We start from the raw sequence: 23373 nt of genomic DNA, 5'->3' as shown, positions 1-23373 counted from the left end.
ATCTTTGTTTCTATTTATTCTAAAGAATTTGTATTTGGCATAACTGAACAAAATATGTTAAATAAGCTACAGTTGGATTTAAAATTGAATGGTGTGTTAATTAAACTCTCATTTGGTTCAAATAAAATTCATGTTTTTAAAAAATAATAAAATTTATTGTTAAATTTTATAAGCATATTCTAAACGCAAACATAAATTAAATTTAATTGAACTTTATTAAAGACTAGTGTATATATTCTTTATAAAAAGTAATTCTCTTTAATTGAAATGGGAGCATGTATAGCACGCGCAAGGTCTGTATGCCGAAACGCAAGGCATGTATAAACGCATACAAAATAATTAACAGGTATGCCGAAAAACCGATATGGATGATTCTCAACCTAAATCTAAAGAAAAATTCAAATATCTCTTTAAAATGTTCATCTATAGAATGATTATCGAGTTATGTCTTTATAGACGTTGCTAGAGATGTCAACGACTAAATCCATGTTTTACGATTTTCATGTATGACATGCCAGGCCACAGTTCGTAGACTTACTACGGTTGCCTTGCCACTTCCGACTCGGGTGGGGATGCTTGAGTTACGTCACCAGAGTGCACAAGAATACAAAACCCATTTATTCGCGATTGAAACTGAATGTAGAGGGCAGGTCGATTGCAGTGTTGATTGGTTGAAGGGGAAGAATTACGTCACGAGAGTACAGTTTCGGTCTTAATGTTCATTGGTTAGGCGGAAGAGGCAACCGTAGTAAGTCTACGAACCGTGATGCCAGGCGACCTCTGGGCAAAATTGTTATATAGTATAAATATATAGTCCATCTACTGTCCATCTAATTTACATACCTTTGCACGTCATTATCATTGACAGAGAATGAAGTTGAGATAGTTGCCAAAGTATAAAAAAATCCTGAATCCATTTTAAATCAAATAGGTCACATAATTATTGCAAAAGTGGATTATACAACAAAACAAATTAATATTTAATGTAAATAAATAGAAACAAAACAAAAGTTAAAAAATAATCTTGTTAAAAACAATTTGAGCCGCTTGTATGCGTCGTATAAAGATGTAAAATGGAATACTTAAACAAAAACAACACTTTTTTCATTACTTATTAACATTAGTCAACACCGCAACTGTCAAATAAGTGTTACCAATTTATGCCAAAATATCACCTTCGTTCGATTACAGTTACAGTGTGTTCCGAACAAATGTTCTTCATAAAAGCGCTTTATAATGCATTTATACAAATTAAATGAAACATAATTATTGGGTATTTATTTAAGTTCACATTAATAGAAATCTTTAAATATTATTTCGACGCGTATATAATAAAATATGTCTACTGGCTGTAATGCCAGTGTACTCGGCAAAGTGATTCTAAAAAAGAGCACACCTACCGCCTAAACACTGTTGTATCATGTGACCTCACGGCCTATGACGCGGATGACGTACAACGGTAAGTAAATGAGATGAAGTATATACGACTATACGAGTTGTAATGGTGGTATTGCATGACAACGACCGCAAAGGGTATTTCCTCAATTTTAACTGGATGAATGATGAATTGTTAATGATAGCCCATCCATATAAAAAGAAGAAGAAGAACTTCACACTGGTGGGTTCGTGGGTTGTGTTTTGTGTTTTGTCTGTTCTTGTTTATTATGTTGATATTCCAGATTTCAAGTCTCATCATTTTTTATAAATATATAGTCTATGAATTGTATGTATTATAATACTTAAATAACGCCTGGCTTTTTAGTTATCTAGATATAAATAATAATTATACCTGTGGGTAGGTATATTAAGACTAAGACCAGATGGGGGTCAAAGGTTTAACGAGTTTTATCCATGGAAAGTCCGAAAAATGTATGGAGTTTTATGAATTACATGATACAAAGGTTATATTAGATGGTAATGCCGTTTTATGCCAATTATATTACAATTATGTTAATTCACGAAATGGTTGTTTTGGTGGAGATTACGATAAATACGGTAATACAATTTACAAGTTCTTTCACATGCTTTTCCAATGTAAAATAATTCCATACATAATACTGGATGGAGGTTATGAAAGTCGAAAAATTGATTGCATATTGCAAACATTTAAGAATAGAATAGTTATAGCAGAAAATTTGAATCCTAGAACTGATCCAAGAAAAGAACCCAACCCTATTTTTCTTCGAGAAGCATTTGAAGATATAGCTCGTAAGTTAGGAATTAAGATAATAAGATGTAATTTTGAAGGTGATAAAGAAACTGCTAACATCGCTAAGGCCTTAAAATGCCCTGTAATAAGTAATGACTCAGATTTTTATATTTTTGATGTGCCCTATATACCATTTTCAACAATTAAATTGGTTGTTGAGTCTGCTTCATATATAAATACAGACACAAAAGAAAACCACAATTACAGATATCTTCCCTGTAAAATTTATAAAATAGACAAATTTTTAGAATGTGCAGGTGGAATGAGCAAAGAACTTTTGCCATTATTTGCTGCTTTAGTGGGGAATGATTTTATGGATGGAATTAACATATCCAAACTTAATATGCAAGTGAAGTATTATAACACCTATAACAGAATTGAAGCCATAATTAAATGGTTACAGACGGAAACAAAAAATAGTGCAATAAAAAAAGTATTAAACACTTACAGACAAGATGAACGTGATTTCATGAATAAAAAAATTGAAGATGCTATTATTGGTTACACATTTAAAAACAGTCAATATTTAAAGTATTTTAATGATGGTATAAAAACTGGTGAATTGGAAAATGGTTATGAAGAAGATGAATTCAATGTTTTTGAAAAAGTATTATATACTGTTCCAAAACTTTTCATAGAGAAATTTAGGAAAACTTTGTACCCTACCAGGTTTATGGATATATTTACACAGAATAAGTACTATAATTTTAGACCACAAGTTGAAGTAAAAGAATTTGAGGATGCTAATGCAATAAGTTATGAAATTATGTCTGCTATTCATAAAATATTAACAAGTTCCACAGATAATTTGATTTGTCTTATAAGGAATCAGAGTGATATAAAGGAGATAACATTACCTATATATCATATTGACCTCCCAAATTTAACAGAAATTCAATCAACTGAACTCAGAGAAAGACAAGCATTGCTATTTCTCATTTTAAATATAGATGTAGACTTCTCCACACAGTGTTTAAACCATTTTCCAGAATCTTGGCATTTACTTATTCTCACTTTAAAATATATGAGAAATAAATCTGTTATATCTTGGTATGTTTTATATTCAATTATTATTGGCAAAATAGTAATTGATTATATAGATCCTAAGATTGGTTTTTTTCGATCTGAGGACGAATTTAATATTGAATTTTACAGTAAAATAAAAGATATAATGACAAACAAAAAATCATTGCATTTAAAACATTCAAACAACTTAATAGATGCCTTAGATGATATAACTTTTGAAGATGCAGTAATTTGTATGAACATAATTAAAGTATATTTTGAGTTTAATAGACAATTGAAAAGGGATTTAAAAATGTATGATAGAAAACTAATGCATTCATTGTCACAATTTCAAAGTTGCTTTCTTCATATGAAGAACCTTAATCAGTTACTTAATATGCCTTATCAGGATTTCCTTATAACAGAATGTTTTAATGGTACTTTTGTTTATAATTTAAGCTATAGCATGCTCAGGAGAGACAAGCTAGATGAACATGCCAAAGATTTATTTCATAATGCACCATCAATATTAAATACTTTTGAAATAATTATTCATATTATTAGAGAATGTATGTGAGAAAATTATTACCAAGTAATTAAATTAAAAAGTTGTTTTATTTTTTAAGTATAAAATTGTAAGTTCTTTTTTAAAAAATTGTTTATGTATTTTTATAAAAATTAAAGACATTTCAAAGGAAGGTAATACTTTAAATTATAAAATTTTAAATTATACCCTTGCCAATTGATTAACCTATTGCTAAAAATTTGACAGAACCAAGAAAAGGTAATTGCAAGTAAATAAAGAACTGCTACTCTATTTTAACTTTATATAATAAAGATTCCTTAAAGAAACCTCAAACAAATTCTACTTTGCAGTTCTTTTAGGTTGCTTGTTATTGAAAGGGTATCATCAGCGTACCTGATGTTGTTTATGCTGGACCATGACTCCATCTTGGAGCTCATCTAATGCTTTTCTGAATAGACACTCCGAATACAGATTAAATAATAGCAGTGATAAGAATGACTGCAAATGAATGTATATAATTTGCTTAATCTGTCTGTAACGAAAACCCTGGCGCCACCTATCCACAAAAACTACTATTAAATCTGTAGCAGGTGACTATATCTGTAACGTATTGGGATTTATTTACTTCAACCTGTGTTTGGTCACATGCAGCTTTACTGGGCTTTTTCTAGGGTTAGACAAAGATGCAACATCAAAGTTTAAGTTTTGGACACCTCACTACAATGCTAAAAGACAGCAACAAAGGGTTCACGAGAAATGTAGTATACCTACACTAACATTCTTTAATCTATTTTTGTCATTTATAACTTTTTTTGATTAACTTCGTTGTGGATTAACAGTTGTATTATTTTTGTCATTTATTTGTATTGTTTTTAAATATTTTAAAAAATGTAAATTTAGTATTGCACAACCAGTTCTATTATATATGTTTGTATCATATTAACATTAATTATGTTGTCTACAATGTTCTAATAAGCAGTACACAGTTTTTTCAATAAATTTCTAACTTAAAACTTTTCAAATGATGAAAATGTTGCCAATGTTAGTCCATAATATTAATATATAGGAGATGAGTCAATACTCACAATCTTAAGTAGTTTTTTTATTGTTGTACAATATATGCCAATTATCAGGTCCCAGTACATAAGTTTTGTTTTAATAACAAAACTACAAACTAAAAACAACATGAAACAAACAATAAAAAACTAATTCAAAAACAAGAACTATTAAAATAAGCCATCAGCTATCAGTGGCATTGTTTATAACCAGTCTAATGGGAACTACACAATAGAGTCAGTCATGAATTAATATAGGATTTGTAAATTTAAAATAAAAAGTTTTTAAATTAACTTTTATATAACAGAGTCACAACTTACATATCAGTCACAAGAAAGACTCTTCTAATGCAGATAATTCTGTAGATTACCACCACCCTTAAGGTACCTATTTACTCAAATACTTACGGAAATATCTATGTATATATTGTATGTAAATATACCGTACAGTAATGTGTATGTAGGTAGAAGTTTTTCTTCACTTTTACTTAGTTATGGTAAAATGCCATACCTAGATGTATGTAGAAGTTTTTTTCCACTTTTATTTAGTTGGAGAAACTGGAGAAAAACTTCTTTCCAAATACATTTTGATATATACTTGGATATTCCCATATTTGAGTAAATGGGTCCCTTGAGGGAGGTGGTGATCTACAGAATTATCTACATTGGTCCATCCGACCATTAATTCCCAACCAGTATCCATAGCAGTTAAGACGATAGGCTGCCATCATGCATTCGTGCTCTACATTAAGATGTAGAGAAGGTTAATCCAGCAAAGTCTCAAGAGCCGTTGTGGGGGTGGTCCTCATGGCTCCTGAGATACCAATCGCTGGATGTGATTCCAGCTGGGTCAGCTGGGCCTTAGTTGAAGCCAGTCTAGCCCGGGGCCACCACACAATGGCCGCATACGTCAGGATAGGCCTTATCATGGATTGATACATCCAATATAAAATTTTCGGGTGCAGACCCCATTTGACTCCGATAGCTCTTCTGCACGCCCTGAAAGCTGCCGCGGCCTTCTTCGCCTTTGCGTCGAGATTTTTCTTCCATGAAAGTTTAGAATCAAGGATCACTCCTAGGTACTTCACTAACTTGGAAACCGATACAGTTTTACCATAGAAGGTAAGCTCTCTTGTAGGTCCGATGGCTTTTCTCCGAGTGAACAGACCTACAGCAGTCTTCTCAGGATTAACCCCGAGTGCCTGCTCTTAGCACTATTCCTCAACGAGCCCGAGGTTCACCTGGGCGATTTCGTGCATAGTTCCCGGGAACGGTGCACGAACTCAACCAGTATAACTACGTCATCGGCGTAGGCTTGCATATATACCTTGTTCGGAAAGTCGCTGAAGAAGGCTGTCAACCACGGGGGACAAAACTCCTCCCTGAGGACAACCACGAGATGCCGACAACCGAACGCAACAACCGTTTCTGTACGCAGCTATTTGTGTCTGAGAAAGCAGAGCCCGGACCCACCCGATCAAACTGCAGCCAACCCAATGGCTTTCCGCAGCATCACACATGGAATAAAAAGTAGCGCGACTAAAGGCGCCCTCAATATCCATAAAGATACTCAGTCTGTATTGCTTCCGATCTAGTACATCCTCCACCCTGTAGACAAGGTGATGCCGGGCCGTCTCACAAGACTTCCCAGCCTGGTAGGCGTATTGACGTGCATGCAAAGGGCTGTCCCTTAGTGCTCCATCACGTGTGAACCGATCTCTAGAGCCTTTAAAAGAAAGGATGAGAGACTGATTGGTCGGAAAGGAATATACCCTATCGCAAGACAGGCCCTATATATCCTGACCAGTGTCGAAGCAATAAGGTCCAGACTCTGCTCAAGCAGAGCCGGCATAATGCCGTCCTCGCCTGGTGACTTAAAGCCAGCATACCTTCATATACGATACTACCTCCTTCGCCATCCGAAAATCCCGAACATCAGTTTCACCGAATAGTGTGGTATTCGGCGAGATGTAGGTCGCTACCAGGACGAACATTCCGTGGACCAGGACCACAAACCTCTTCTTCCTTAGGCATGTGTTCATTCCTATGTATATGTTTCTGATATTCCTACGTCTTGCTTCTTGTCTACAATCCATCTTCCTTTGATTATAATCTTTTTATTGGGTTTTGATACTACTACTAACCGCCCCAGTTTCCTACCATCTTATCGTGAGTATGTCATGTGCCGACCTACATACATCCCTTGGTTCGCTTGTAGTATTGCCACACCTTTAAATTCTTCTATTGTGGGACTAAATTTATTGGTTAGTTCCTCACCCTCCGCTTTGAGCTTCTCAAAAGCTCAAGAAAAGCTCTTTATTAAAAAATGTCCTATAATTCAGACAGTCCTTTGTGTCCGTTCTATGGTCGCTGTTACATATGCCACAATAAGGTGTATTTTGGCAGTCGTATCGTGGACTTCTTTCCAGCAGTTAAGGCACTTGTCTCCCCCTTTTCTTTCCTTACATACAGGGTGGTCCTTAAGTAATTGTACAAACGAAAACCGTAAATTCTACACTTTAAAATATTATGATTTAAGCCAAATTGCTTTAATGAAATGTTGATATTAAGAAAGATACAGGGTGTTAAAGTGCAAATTTAAAATTCTATTTTTCGCTATAACTTTCATGTTTGTAAAGATTTATGCATAAAAATTTACAACTGGGTTCTTTTAAATATGAGAAATTATAATTTAATATACACTTTGATGTAGCTGTTAGAGGGCGCCACATATGCCACATATGTGGCATAAATTTGCACTTAACTTTTTTGCTGTTTGAGTTACCTGTATTTTTGATAAAAAATATTAAAGATACATTATTTTAACAAAAAAAAGGTATACCTCTTAATAACTTCAAAACTTAACAGTTTTCGTGATAATCGCATTTTACAAATCAGCTGCATAATTCTGATTTAAGGCAATTAGTCCAAGCAACGAAGGAAAAATAGACAAAAACATTAATAAATCTAAATTTTGGTATAAAATACCTTTAGCTAAAGTCAATAGTTAACGAAATATTAAATAAAATAAATATATCAGCAGGATAATTAATAATATGATTTGACAAAAACAGAATAATAGGGATTTTACATCAATAATTTTACGTTTTATGTTAAATTAAAGTCATAATCAAAACATTTTGTTTACAAACCAAATTAAGAAATAGTTAAACTAAATAACATAACTTTTTGTCAATGTAAGTGTTCGATATGTCCACCATTTTCTTTAATTCATTTGTCAATATATTACATAAAAGATCGTCTCATGTTAAATAGCATCATTGGTTCTAAAGAAACTGCTGCAGTATTTATTTCTTCCCATAGTTGGTTGCGAATGTTTATGGGATTCTTATTGACACGTTGTTTTAATACGCCCCATACACCAAAATCAAGCGGATTAAATTCAGGGCTACGTGGTGGCTATAATGTATAATGGATGAATATATTCTCTTGGATACATATCCAAACCTTATGGTATATTATGGAACTACATCTTTTTTGTGGCAGAGGTTAAACTGTGATGTATTTGATTCATTGGTTACTTATATAAACACTGAATAACCTATAGATGTCATTAATTATTTATATGATTACGTTACAGCTTACGAGTAACTATAATTACATTTCAAACAAATGGTCTATTATGATTAACTAACGAACTAATATTATGCTGAACTAAATTACCTGTGTGTTTATTATATTTATAACAATATCAGTTATTAGGCCAACGATGATGTTTTTGTAAAAATGCTGAGTCTTTTAGGTTAGATTTGTAGCAAAAGTATTATCAAACAAGACACATATGTGTTATTCAATACCTGGGCTTTAGTTTCTAATTGTCCTAATAAAAATGGTTAAATAATTTACGTAATGAATAATAAGTATTCTTTTGCGATTTTTTATAAATTAAATAATTATATATTATAATTATAAATAATTATATCAATATATCATCACATTGCAAAGGACTATGACTGCCACGATAAATTCAACGTTCAGAACAGTTATATTTAAGTATGTTCTCACTGCCTTCTCTCTAGAATGTGGTGGTGTACCATCTTACATAAACCACATATTTTGGGTTTTCAGCATTTTACAATAGGGAAAAAGTAATACAACTCCAGTAGGTATAGAAACTTAAGAAGCGATATAAAAGGGAAAATGTAAACATGATGACGGCCAACGTCTGAATACGGACACGGCACCTAAAGAAGAAGATGAAGAATATTTTCATAAGACATTTAGCAGCCATAACAAAAATTTTGTAATGTTACATTATCATCTTTGAGTTGTTGTAATAAGAATAAACTGTGAATTATGCTTATCTACAGTTATTCAGTGCTTCACCGCACAAATATTACAACTAAGAATTATTATGCAGCTGACTTATAAAATGCGAATATCTCGAAAACGGTTAAATTTTGAGGTTACCAACAAGTATACCTTTTCCTTGTAAAAATAATGTCTCTTTAATATTTTTTAACACAAATAGAGCTAACTTTAAGAGCAAAAAAGTTAAGCGCAAATCTATGCCACACATGTGGCGCCCTCTATCAGTTACATTAAAGTTTGTATAAAATTATAATTTATCCTGCTTTATAGCATCCAATTATAAATTTTTGTCCAAAAATATTTACGAACGTAAAAGTTATAGCGAAAAATAGAATTTTAAATTTCCACTTTAACACCCTGTATATTTCTTAATATCAACATTTTATTAAAGCAAGTTGGCTTAAATTGTAATATTTTAAAGTGTAGAATTTACGGTTTTCGTTTGTACAATTACTTAAGGACCACCCTGTATATGTTATTGTATGCTCAAAATGCAGGCATGCATTTTGCACGTCTTTGGCCTGTATTTGAGCACCACAATTTTGCATTTTACCAATCCTATTTGGGCCCATTTCTTGTTTATTAGGGTTTGGGTTGCTTTCGTGTTGGCTGTTGACTTACCATTGACCGGACCCTCAAAAATGCCAAACAACTACAGATCCGATCATAATCAAACACTACAAGTCTTTAACTCAAAGTCTCTCGTTACGTTCATTCGTTTACTGATCTCTTCCTTTATTATTTTATAAATTCTGGTAACTGTTCTAATAAAAATATTTAATTGCGGAATGATTATTTTCCAAAGACGATTAGTTCTTACTGAGTTGGATATAGATATTTGGTATTTGAATGTGTAAAGCCATAAGAGTTTGCCGAACTCGTTTGTAGAATGGTAGTTTTACATTCCTATTCTCAGTATTTAATATTTTGAATTGGATTGTTCGGATTGAAATCAGCAGCGATTAGGTATATATATGAGAGTTAAACACAATCTTCTTTATTTAAGTAGTAGCCCTCCAGTTGCTGTTCGTAAGTTTTCTATTGGGTTAGACCGGAAAGTTCCCGTAGTTATTCTTACTGCCGTGCTTGTTTTGGATCTTCTTCTTCTTTGAGTGCCTCTCCTATCGGAGATTGGATATCATTAGGGCGATTCTAATTTTATTTACTGCTGTTTTGAATAATTCGTTAGTGGTACAGCCAAACCACTCTCTTAAATTTCTCATCCAGGACATTCTTCTACGGCCTGGATTTATGCGTCCTTGGATTTTTCCTTGCGTTATATTGTGTAGGAATGTGTACTTTTGTCCTCTCATCAGGTGGCCTAAGTATTCAAGTTTTCTCTTTTTTATATTCAGTTTTGGATCTAATGAGGTTTTATGAAGATAAATTAAACAGTTATAATCCGCTTATAATTCCGTTTTTAATTTGTAATATATGTTCTTTCCATGTAAGTTCCGTATCGAAAATCATTCTTGACCCATTTAGTCCTGAAACTTTTTTTTTTTTTAAACCTGAATGTATACATTGAGTATTGATTAAAAGGGCTTCAAAAGTCAGGGAAAAATAAACAAAAAAATATCCGACCTCCAGATTGGCCACAATTTGGTGTTCTTTTAAAAGGACAGTAGGACTATAAGTTACTTTAAATGAAAAATTTATTTTTTCCAAAAATATTTATTTATTAACAAGTACAATTTATATTAATTGAGTGTAATAATTATAAAAGCATTCTTTAGGATGAAGAACAACATTACACTTATGACAAATAAAATTTGCCTTTTTATGGCAGTCCATACCGACACTATTATCATTTCAATTACATATTATACTATCATCATCTACCATGGAATAATCAAAAGCACCTCTCTCCAGTTTTTTCATCTATTTTATTGTTTTTAGGGGACATTCTGGAACTCTATAGTACCTGTACCTTTTATGTTTCTGAACTTCAATTCTTTCAGGAGAGACAAAGATGTGAAGTAGTTATCAAAAACCAAATGAAATGGCGCAAATGGCATCTTCTGTAAATCATCGGCGTATTTGAGAACAACACTTGACCCTAAACCTAAATGACTATATTTTGATGGTAGAGTTGAAGATGCTCCCTGATATGGATCAAAATAAATGATATATCCAAATCTTGTTGCTCCAACCCAAAACTTGTAGCCCCAGCGAATGGGCTTGTCATTGTAGTGAATGAACAAACTAGTATATTATTTGTATCATCAGAATTTTGTCAATACATTTTTCTTCTAGCAACAGAGCAATAACCACTAAGCAGTAATATACCAATGAAGCAGAACATTCCATCCGTAGATATATCACCTACAGAATTTTTTTGTTGGGCATATAATGTATTACTATATTCCGTAATTTGCTTAACTATATCAGCCATAAACAATTGTCGTTGCTGGTGAACGCTGATTGTTTACGGATTAAATTGGAATCCATGTAGAGAAATTCGATTGTAAATCTCGTTTTGAGTACTTGAATTTTTTAAATTTCTTAGGTTTGTGTTCAACAAAGTCTGCTAATGACTTATCATCATCTGAATCAGATTGATTTGGTAGATTAACTTGACACTCTGCCCTAAGTTGACATCCAGGTAAATTCTCAATATCAACATTATCTTCTTCACCCGAATCACCATCGGTAACGTCATCGTTAGCATTTTCAGGAGGCAAAATTGCAATGCTATCTGGAACGTCAATATTTTCTTTTTCTATTTCTTCAAGTAGCTCCGCTAGCGTACGGGGCTTTTTCCAGTACGAACGACTGAGAAAAATAAAAAAAACATTTATTAGTAATACAGAACACTATTGACGCTGATTGTCCTACTGGCCTTTTAAAAGAACATGATACTTGAGCACTTGTTATGATATTATTACCGACAAAAATTCTTTTGTATATGCGTTAAATAATTATTTCATCTCCAAACTTTATACCCTTCTGGCTTTTATAAAGGACGGTAGGTTCAAAAGGTTTAAATCCAATATCCTCAGCGTAATTCAGGATTCGGTTTTTTGAAAATACACTTGGTTTTACTGAGAGGACACGGCAATCCTCTTGTCTTAGACCTGTTTTCGAGTTCGTGAAATGCGGTTTGTAAGTGACGCTAAACTTGACAGATATTTTTCCCCAAAGATAATAACACGAGATCGTCTGCACATAATCTATTACGAAACAAGATTTTGATGGTATAACATTGTTCATGGCAATGAAAAGTAGCTTTGCATTTATTACATACTCTTAAAGGGTGCCATTTGCTCGAATATATCAGCTCAGACGTGCAGTGGTCGACTTTTATTTGGAAATTGCGCTGCCGTAGCGTAATGATGTATCAAATGCTTTTGTAATATTTACAAACACTGCAAAGTATAGAAAAGGAATATAAAAAAGTATCTTCCGTTACCAAAAAAGCAAAATATTAAACAATTTCATATTCTAAATCAATGCGATTATGGGTAGTAGTTGGCTTTTGTTGAAATTCACTCTAATTGTTAACGAGGAGATTTTCTTCTGGTATCGATAGTAGTATTTTATTGACGATTTTTTCATGACTTCATGAACTTATATTAGTGGGCGAGATGGATCTGTATAATAAAATTGTGGTTCGCGAATTGTCGAATTGTTAGGTATGAGAATAGATATACCTAGTTAGTAAATGGTTGCAAGTTGGAAAGAAAAAAATGTAGAAAACCGGTTGAAAATTGTAAAAAGGAAATTCATGGCATTGCCTGGCAATTTTTCAAGAATACTACTTATATATATATATATATATATATATATATATATATATATATATATATATATATATATCCGTACTCCTCCGAAACGGCTTTACCGATCTTTACCAAATTTTATATGCGCATTCAATAGGTCTGAGAATCGGCTACTATCTATTTTTCATACCCCTCAGTGATAAGGGTTGTTCACCCTTAATTTTTTTTTTATTTTTCGACGAAATTTTTTATTTTTATTTTTTTTTATAATGTTGCATTAAAAAATACATACAACCCTAAACTTTTACTTTTTTATCATCAACCCCTATTTTTTATGGCTATTTTAGTAATTTAATCATTTTTCATCTCGCTCGATAACTGATCAATTATAGTGTTTTTAACTGTACTTCGATTAAAAATCTAAAATGTTTTTTAAGAAAATAAACATTTATTTTTATTATTAAAGTTTAATCCTGATACATGCTTAGTGTTACCAATCATAGATTCTTCAAATTTGCCGCACCTTTACTGGTGAGTGAAATGCCACACTATACCATAAACTGAAGCCGGTCTCCTGTTTCACTCACACAAGACTTCTCTCACTCCCTACACAGTTTTCGGCCATCCATGATTATTGTTTATGCATCAAGTGTAGTAGTAACGTTCACAATTATCAATTTTCTATTTCTGTGTATAATAACTATCTCTCATAATAACTATTAATTATTACTATTTTATTCATAATAATAAAATTATTAATTTTAAGTGTATTCGGCACGATTAGATCAGTTAATGAAGTTTTATTTACATCGCATTGGCCGTTGCATCATCGGGCATTGCGGCAACTTTATTGGATGGAGGCAGAACAGCTCATTCAGTATTTAAGCTGCCACTAAATATTCAAAATAACCCTGACGCAGTGTGTAACATTAAAAAACAATCGTCCATGGCTACCGTGCTAAAACAGTGTAAAATTATCATCTGGGATGAATGTACTATGGCACACAAACATTCAATTGAGGCGTTAAACAGGACATTGAAAGATATTAAAAACAACGACAAACTATTTGGCGGCACTGTGTTGGTGCTTTCAGGTGATTTCAGACAAACACTTTCCGTCATTCCACGTTCAATATACGCTGATGAGATCAACGCTTGCTTAAAATCATCTCCATTGTGGCGTAATGTTGAAAAAGTACAGCTGAAAGTAAATATGCGCGTTCAAATGCTTCAAGATCCATCCGCTGAAACATTCTCAAAAGAACTCTTAGATATCGATGATGGATGGAAAAGTTGCTACAGATGAAACTGGATACGTAAAATTACCGACCGATTTCTGCACAATCGCTGATTCGCAAGATACTCTCAATGAACAAATATTTCCTGTTGTACACACACAGTACATAAATCATGAGTGGCTTGCAGAAAGAGCTATTGTAGCAGCAAAAAATGCAGACGTCAACAATTTAAATTTGAAGATACAACAGTTGTTGCCAGGGAACTTGGTATCATACAAATCTATTGATACAGTTTGCGACGCCAGCGAAGCTGTCAATTTTCCCACAGAATTTTTGAACTCACTGGATTTGCCAGGCATGCCACCGCATAATTTATAATTGAAAGCCGGATCTCCAATTATCTTGCTTCGTAATTTAAACCCGCCACGGCTGTGCAACGGTACGCGATTAGTCATTCGAAAATATATTAATACCACGGATTCCTATCATACCTACAGATGTGCCAATTCAATTCAAACGAATTCAGTTTCCGATTAGATTGGCATTTGCAATGACAATCAACAAATCCCAAGGCCAAACGATGTCTATTTGTGGCTTAGATTTGAGTACACCATGTTTTTCACACAGGCAATTGTACGTAGCATGCTCTCGAGTGGGTAAACCATCCAGTTTGTTTGTGCTCGCTAAAAATGGGCTAACAAAAAAAACGGGTGTGGCAGTCCAGTGGGACTGCCGGTAGAAGTTATACTTCTATACACGCGTTCGCCGTTACAAATTTATATGGGAGTCAATCTGCACAATCATTACATATTTAATGCTATAGGTAAGAGAGAGCAGAAAGAGAAAAAGAATTAGGTATATGGGTATATAGTGCATCGTTTGCTGTATATAAACATTTGATTTGTAATAGGAGTATAGTAAATGAAGGGTTGTATCAATATTTTAATGAAAATATATATTTTTATTTTCATATATGTATAAAAGGAGTTGAATGCAAAAACATTTTTTTACACATACTCTGCAGTAAAATTCATTGTTTATTTTGTTATTAATATAAAAATTACAATACAATACACTGCAACATAATTCAATATAATAATACAATACAAATTAAAATGCAATATTCATAAGTATTTAAAACTGCCAATATACATAACTTAGTTTACGAAGATAAAAATAAAAAATCAACAACTCGGATTATGTTGTAAATTTTCATTTTATTTTAAAATTTAGCATTTTTGCGTATATTACATATATTTAATAATATTAACGCGAGGTTTTTAAATATTTCAAAAATAAAAAAGGAAATTCATACTTATTGGAATTCGAACTCACGTACACCAGCGTATGAACCAAACATGTAAAAGATTTGCCAATTAGACATGATACTAACGGATTTTAAAATTGACATATGTCTGTCATACAGTGATTATTTTGAAATACAGAAGCCTAAAATAATTATGAACATTTAATAAATAATACAAAACATATCACATCAATAATAATATTAATATATATTATATTATATATATATATATATACATATATATATATATATATATATATATATATATATATATATATATATATATATATATATATATATATATATATATAGTGGGTGATCAAATTATATATAATATATTTATAATATTAAATGTATATACAAAAGGAACATTTTTATTCTCGAGAGAGGAAGAGAGAGAAAATATATCTTATGTCTCTCTCTTACTCATTATCTTACATATGTAATGGTTTCACAGATTTACTCCCGTGCAAATTTCCAACGCCGACCGTGCGTATAGAAGTATAACTTCAAAAATATTGTTCACGCTATAGCATTAAGATATTGATTTTGTTTGTTAGGGTTACTATCGTAATTAATATGTGATATGTAATTTTAAGTAATAAACTATAATAACTTGAAAATAATATTGTTTTGCGTTTGTTATTTTTATATTCCCTTATCGTTATAATAAGTAAGGAACTTTTTGTCTACACTAGAATTTATCTAGAAAATATTTATAAGGCAAAACAGCGTTTGCCGGGTCAGCTATTATATATATATATATATATATATATATATATATATATATATATATATATTATATATATATATATTATATATATATATTATATATATATATATATACATATATATATATATATATATATATATATATATATATATATGTATATATATATATATATATATATATATATATATATATATATCAGGCCCAGCAGCAGAGTAGTAATATCGAATGGCATTTTTGCCTGTGAGATCCTTTCGGATTGTTTCGTCGCCAGTTGCACATTTAACCCTAACCCGACCGAAGAATTTACGTGCCCTCCGAAGTACGGTGGCGGCTTATTTTCATTTTTAGAAATGCATATATGCTTAAAGGATTATTGAAAGGGCTATTATATTTATCTTCACAACCGAGCTGTTGTTTTTGTGTAATGATTTTGTGGTGTATATACCATTCGGAATAGTGTGAATTCATAATGTATGGAGTTTGTAGTATACCAATGGGTACATTGGTATTATGAGTTATAAAAAACACTGGTTCATCATCATCACAGTGATACAGCTCTTAAAGGGCCTCGACTTTCTCAAACTTTCTGCGTCATTGTCTGCTCTGACCCTTGGTTGGATTTTCCAGCTGGCAACGCCGATCTTCTCAGTATCCTGTGGTATCCCGATTACCCATCTCAGCTTTTGTCTACTCCGTCTTCTCATTCCCACTGGTTGCGCTGTTAGAATCTTTTTTTTCATGTTCGATTCCAGAGCCCGGGCTATATGTCCTGCCCACTGCAGACGGTTTCGCTTGATTTTAGTGGTAATATCTTTTTCACAAAATTTATGCGTGCAGATTTTCTGCAGTTCAATGTTTTCCAGAGGTCACTCTTGCGTAGAACCATTCTTTCAAAAATCAATAGAGAGGATTTGTCTGTTTTGGTTAAGATCCATGCCTCGGATCTATATGTGAGAACGGGAACTATCGGGGTTAAGCAGTCGAGTTTTTTGAGACATTCGTTTGTTAGCTAAGTTCTTTGATGGACCATCTATTTGCAATTATAATTCGGCTTTTTATTACGCCACTACAATGTTACACGGAGTTGTCGCTATTGCTATTCCAAATGGGATTTTACTTAGTTTTACAATCTACGAGTTTTAAGTTGCGGGAAACAGCAAGTGGTATAAATATGTACTAGTAACTAAAGGCTTAAGCTCCTAGGATGACTTACTCGACGTATCGATGTCGGGTTATTCATCTTTCTGTTTGCGTATTCTGAGCTATTACTTTGAACTTTGTGGACTGCACACATTTCGATTTTAATTAGCGGTTTAACGTGAATAAATGGATTTTGGATAACGTTGCATAATTGCTAGGGGGCTTGAAGCATATTTATTGGCAACACTGATAACATCTTTTGCCTCATGAATGTTTTCAAATAAATCGACTGTTTTCTCGAAGGTTAATATTTGTTTTTCAGAATCGAATAATATTTTATTGCGATATGTCATTCTTGTGGTGTTTGATAATTTCTATCTCTATTAAGAGAGCTTGAATTATTGTGTAGATTGGAAGGCGAAGAGTGTTTAGTTATAATCGTGTGAGATGATATGGTTACTGAGCTAGATCTATTGATTTTGGATGATACTGATATTGTATTAACTGTAGTAGTTGACTGTCCAAAACAGAATCCAAAACGATTTAATTACATGCACTGCTGACGTTGTAATGGATCACATTAAAAATGAGATTAAAAAAGAACCCTTTGTTTCAATTGCACTTAATAAAACAACAGATGTAACTAATTTTTGTCAGTTATCGATTGTTGTGCGATATATGGTTGATGGCATTCCTCAGGAGCGATTCTTAGAATTTTTGAACATAACTAGCGATCGAACTGTAGAAGCTATGTTCAAAGTTGTTTGTGAAACTATTTCGAAGTCAGAATGTAATTCCAAGCTTGTCGCCCAGAGCTATTGGTGCTGCAGTAATCGCTGCACACAGTCTTGGTTTTATCTCGAGGCATGGATAAGATTAAAAATTAAAAGTGTTCAAGTTTTCTTTTCGGCGCTAATTAGCTTGGTCTCCTTTTTTTCAAAATCATCAAAAAGAAGCCATGCTTTGGATATTCACGTTCAGAAAAGGTTTCCAAAAGTTGCTCAGACGAGATGAAACTACAGTGGACATTTAGTGCAAATAGTGTTTCAATAACGTGATTCGTTAACAGACTTTTTTCGAGACGTTTAGGATAATAACAGCTTTGCATTCTCAGTTAAGTGTCGTTTATGAAACAACTGGCATTAGTGATAAAGAAATATCAAGGGATCTGTTGAATTTTTTAAACCAACCCAACCACAAGTGCATCCGTTGAACGAAGTTTTTCAGTATTAAAACCCCCAAAAAAACTTTTACAAGAAATTTACCAAGCGAAGACAGACTTTCCAAGTTTGCCCTATTATCCATTGAAAAAGAGTACCTTAAACAATTATCGGAAAACCCAAAACTTTAACCAGACCTTAGACCAGTATAAATAAGCGTCATATTGTTGAAAGTTGTGTGTTGTGAAAAATGCCTCGGAATATAAAAACAATTTTAAATGGAACTCCCCTTCCCCTTTCGAATATGTCACTCCACGCCAGTGTAATGGTTTGAGTTCTGTTTGAAAAAATAGCGTTTCGAAAAATGTATCGTAATTATTTACAAAGTTTGAGTTAAGCTTGCTTTCTGAGCAGCTACTGGAAAGATGACCAAGTTATCTGCAATGGAAGCATATATTAACTAGTGCTAAAAAATTCAAAGAGGTGCCGTCATGAGCTATTATAATGGAATTAGGAATAAAAGTTTTAAGTAGGGATGTGTAGATATGTCCACGAAAACTAAGAATGTGCTTGTATTCTGGATTGGCGATTCCCATCTAATATATTAAAATTTTCAGCGCCTTTAATTTTAATATCATTCTAAACCGTTAGATTCTGCATGTTTTATTATATAATTTATATCATATCCTGCATAATTATACCCGTCTTCAAGTTCCTCGGTATAATAGCTAGGTCCTCTTTTTCCTATGCAATAATGACTTGGTTTTCAGCATAGCATAAGGTGTACAAGTGCTCATCTCGGATTGGTATTCTCAACCCTTAACATTTTTTCATGGTCTTAGAGTATTTTCTAAATAAATTGTGTATAGTAAAATATTGTGTAAGATGGATAAAAACCCTGAGAAAGTCCTTTAATGTTTTAACATAGCAGATAGTAGTTTGCTTACTTTTATCATTATTTCGTTTCCTCGATACAATTTCGTGGTTCTTCTTCTTCTACGGCACTACAGCCCAAATTGAGCCTTGGCCTCATTTACTTTTTGTCCTCCGCCATTGCTTGTCTGTGGCTGATCTTCTCCATACACGGACTCCTAAAAGGGCTTGTGAGTCGCTGTTTACTGTGTCTTCCCAGCGCTTTTGTGGCTTTCCAACCGGTCTCTTTCCCTGCATTCTAGCATTCAGTACTCTTTTGGTAGCCGATCCTCTCCCATTCTTATCACATATCCGACCCATTGCAATCTTTGTATTCTAATGAAGTCTTACAGTGGTGCTTCCTTATAAAGTTGATAGTTGATAAAGTTCGTTGTTGTATCGACTTCTGAAGATTCCGTTTTCCCTCACAGGTCCTAGTATTCTCCTCAGCACTTTCCTTTCGAATGTATCGAGTTTGCTTTTGGATGTTTCTTTCAGGACCAATGCTTCACTGCCATAGCATGCTATTGGTCTAATTAAGGTTTTATAGATTCTCATCTTTGTATTTGGGTGGACATTTTTAGACCGAAATATATGGGAGAGGGTAAAATAAGCTCTGTTTGCCTGCGTTATTCTCTTCCGTATTTATCCATCTTCTGATCCTTCGGCATATATTTCTACTCCTAGGTATGTAAACTTTCCAACCGTTTCAATGTCATCTTCATGTATGATGTTTTGTGGGACTAAATTTCTTCTCGTCTGTATCAATATTTTTGTTTTTTCTGTGTTAATTTCAAATCTCCAGGAGGTGATGGTATACCCGCGAAACTTATTAAATGTGGAGGTGCTACTCTGACTAATAATATATATAAAATCATACTGAGAGCCTGGAATGAGGAACAAATCCCGGAAGAGTAGTGTATTGGGATTGTTTCCCCGCTACACAAAAAGGGTGATCAATTGGGATGTAGAAACTATAGGGGAATAACCCTCCTTAATACAGCATACAAAATATTTTCGAGTATTTTATATGGTCGCCTGAGTGCATATTCAGAGGAGCTTCTTGGCGAATATCAAAGTGGTTTTAGGCCTGGTCAATCAACAACAGACCAGATCTTTGTGCTAAGGCAAATATTGGAAAAAACCAATGAATTCAATATCGACACATACCATCTTTTCGTAGATTTTAAATCGGCCTATGATAGTGTCCTAAGAAATAAATTGTATGAAGCCATGGATGAATTTCACATCCCCATAAAAACTGATAAGATTGGTTAAGGCTACAATGCTTAAAGTTGTTTGCAAAGTCGAAATACAGGGTGAACAATCACAGGCATTTGAAACGCATGTTGGACTGCGACAGGGAGATGCGCTGGCGTGGCTCCTTTTCAACATAGCTCTGGAACAGGCGGTCAGGGATGCCCAAATAGACAACAGAGGAAACATTTTTAATAAATCATCCCAAATTTTGGCATATGCAGATGATGTTGACCTAGTTGCCCTCACAACACGCAGACTAGAAGAAATGTATACCACCTTGTCAAACGCCTCAAAAAATATGGGCCTGCAAGTAAATAAGGAGAAAACTAAGATAATGGCATCAACACCCAACAATAGAGCCAGAAACATCGGCCACCAATTCACGGTTGATAACTCTACCTTTGAAGTGGTGGACAAATTCCCATACTTAGGCTCCCTAATCACCAAGGAGAACGTCATGACGGAAGAAATCAAGCGAAGAATAATCCTAGCAAACAAATGCTATTTTGGACTGAGTAGACATATGAGAAGCAGAAACTTAAGCCAAAAAACAAAAATAACCATATACAAAACCCTTATACAACCAGTGTTGACATATAGGTCGGAGGCATGGACCATTTCCAAGGCAGATGAAAACCTCCTGCTTATATTTAAACGAAGGATCCTGAGAAGAATATTCGGTGGCATCTGTGAAAATAGTGTTTGGAGAAAGAGGTACAACTATGAGATATATCACAGATATAAACATACATTTGGTGGTAAAAAATATGAAGACTAAGATGGACAGGACATCTGGCAAGATCACAGCAGAACAACACTCCTAGAAGAATCCTTATGTCACAACCTATGGGAAGTAGAAGTAGGGGTAGGCCAAAACTCAGATGGAGGGATGGTGTAGATGTGGATTGTAGAAAAATAGGCGCAGCAAACTGGCAACAGTTGGCAATGGATAGAACTGACTGGCGTAATAGACTTGGTAAGGTCGAGGCTCTTGAGGCGCCAATGATGATGATGACGAATTTCCAGACCTAGCATTTTTGTTTGCGTTTTTAACTCTGTATGTTTCCTGTATTCCTGTTGATGTTCTACTCATAATATTAATATCATCGTCATAAGCGGCCAGTTGAACCGTTCGGTGGTTTTGTATTCGTACACATGCCTGAGTTTCACCCATTGTGGCTTTAATGAGTCTAATTAGCTTGTTTGGTATTGCCAATTCAGCCAATATATTGTAGAGTAGGTTGTACAATTTCGTGGTTGCGTATATTAAACAGGTGGATCAGTATGCTGCATATTTTTCACCATTTTGATATAAAAGTTAAATGATAGCTACTTTAAAATACTCTACTATTTCCATTACTATAATTTTGAAAGTTTCATTTGTAATGTCACCTATGTTTGGAGCTTTGTGACTCTTTATATTATTTACAATTTGTAGAATCTCAGTCAATCAGTTTTAGAAATCCAGTTACAGCTCTATCTGCCACAATTGAAGGTTAAAGTAATTTTATTGACGTTTCAATTTCCACTTCGGAAATCGTTCTCAAAATACAAAAACGTTTTTATATTTTGAAAACGATTTCCGAAGTAGAAATTGAAACGTCAATAAACGTACTTTAACCTTCAATTGTGGCTTATTCCCATTAAAATAGTAATTAATTTAAAATGCCACAAGAAAATAGCTTCAGAACAATACTATCTGCCACATATGCCTTTATATTCTTCTAAGAAATGATTAAGTTTCATAACATTTTTTCTGGCAAATTGGTTGTAACCAAAGGCATGAATACCAGGAAAAAAAACTTATTTTTTAATTTTTTTTACCATTGTAGCCTTGTTGTGATGTATAAATAGAGTATACCACTTATAAAAATGTGTTTTGTTAATTTTCTTTTTCGTCTAGAAATTTTGTATTTTATCTGGCCCTCCCTTTAAAAATTGTTGTTCATGTGAGGGAAGCCTAGAAGATTGAATAGGCACATTACCTAATAAGAAGAATCAAAACGAATTTCACACATAATTATATTAGAACTATAAAAACGTATAATAATTTCATTAACGGTAATCATGTCTATATTTCAGGTTTGGCATTAACTTGGTTTTGGACCTCAGGTACAAATCTGGTGAATGATTGGACACCAGGCACAAATTTGGCAGGTGAATGGGTATGGTTGTCTACTGGACAACAGTATACTTATACAAATTGGTTCATTAACGAACCAAGTAATGTAACTTCTGACAACAGAGCGGAAAATTGTATGATCGCCTTTCTCTCTGTAGGTCAGCATGGATTTACTTGGAACGACGTAGTATGTGAAACAAAGTGTTTTTTTATTTGTGAAACCATTTCTAATTGTTCCTAAGAGAATGTAAAAAATACTCGAATAAAATCATAGTGTGCGTATCAAAATTATCGTTTCATTTTACAAAACACTGACTATATATAAGATATATTTATTCTAAACACGCTTAGTTATTCTTAAACCGCATTTGGCAAAATATATACTCAATGTATGACATTCAGTTACCAACAATTTGGTAAAAACAGAGTAACACATGTATTTGCACCTAGATTATGTCCTTTCTGCCACAAGTTGTGGAGATACTTTATTTCTTCCCGTTCCTTAGATTATATAGAAGATACTTACATACATAAAAAATACATCAAGAAGCGAGACTTCGACAAATCTCAGATATGCAAATTGGCTTGGGATAACTAGCAAAGAGTACAATGGACAGGTCCATCAATAATCATGAAGGAAACAGACCTGAAAA

General features: G+C 33.3%; 1 protein-coding gene across 1 annotated transcript in view; it reads left to right on the top strand.

Annotated features, from left to right (window-relative positions):
* LOC140447596 (C-type lectin mosGCTL-7-like) overlaps nucleotides 1-23002 on the top strand; it is a 46572-nt gene extending 23570 nt beyond the window's left edge. Inside the window, exon 3 of the mRNA XM_072540343.1 lies at nucleotides 22681-23002. Coding sequence (XP_072396444.1) covers nucleotides 22681-22961 — 281 coding nt within the window. The 3' untranslated portion in view covers nucleotides 22962-23002. The remainder of the gene's footprint in view (nucleotides 1-22680) is intronic.
* The last annotated feature ends 371 nt before the right edge of the window (nucleotides 23003-23373 follow it).

This window comes from Diabrotica undecimpunctata, chromosome 8 (assembly GCF_040954645.1).
Source record: "Diabrotica undecimpunctata isolate CICGRU chromosome 8, icDiaUnde3, whole genome shotgun sequence".
Taxonomy (NCBI): domain Eukaryota; kingdom Metazoa; phylum Arthropoda; class Insecta; order Coleoptera; family Chrysomelidae; genus Diabrotica; species Diabrotica undecimpunctata.
Note: the sequence above shows the minus strand (reverse complement) of the source record. Positions and strands in the feature narration are given on the sequence as shown.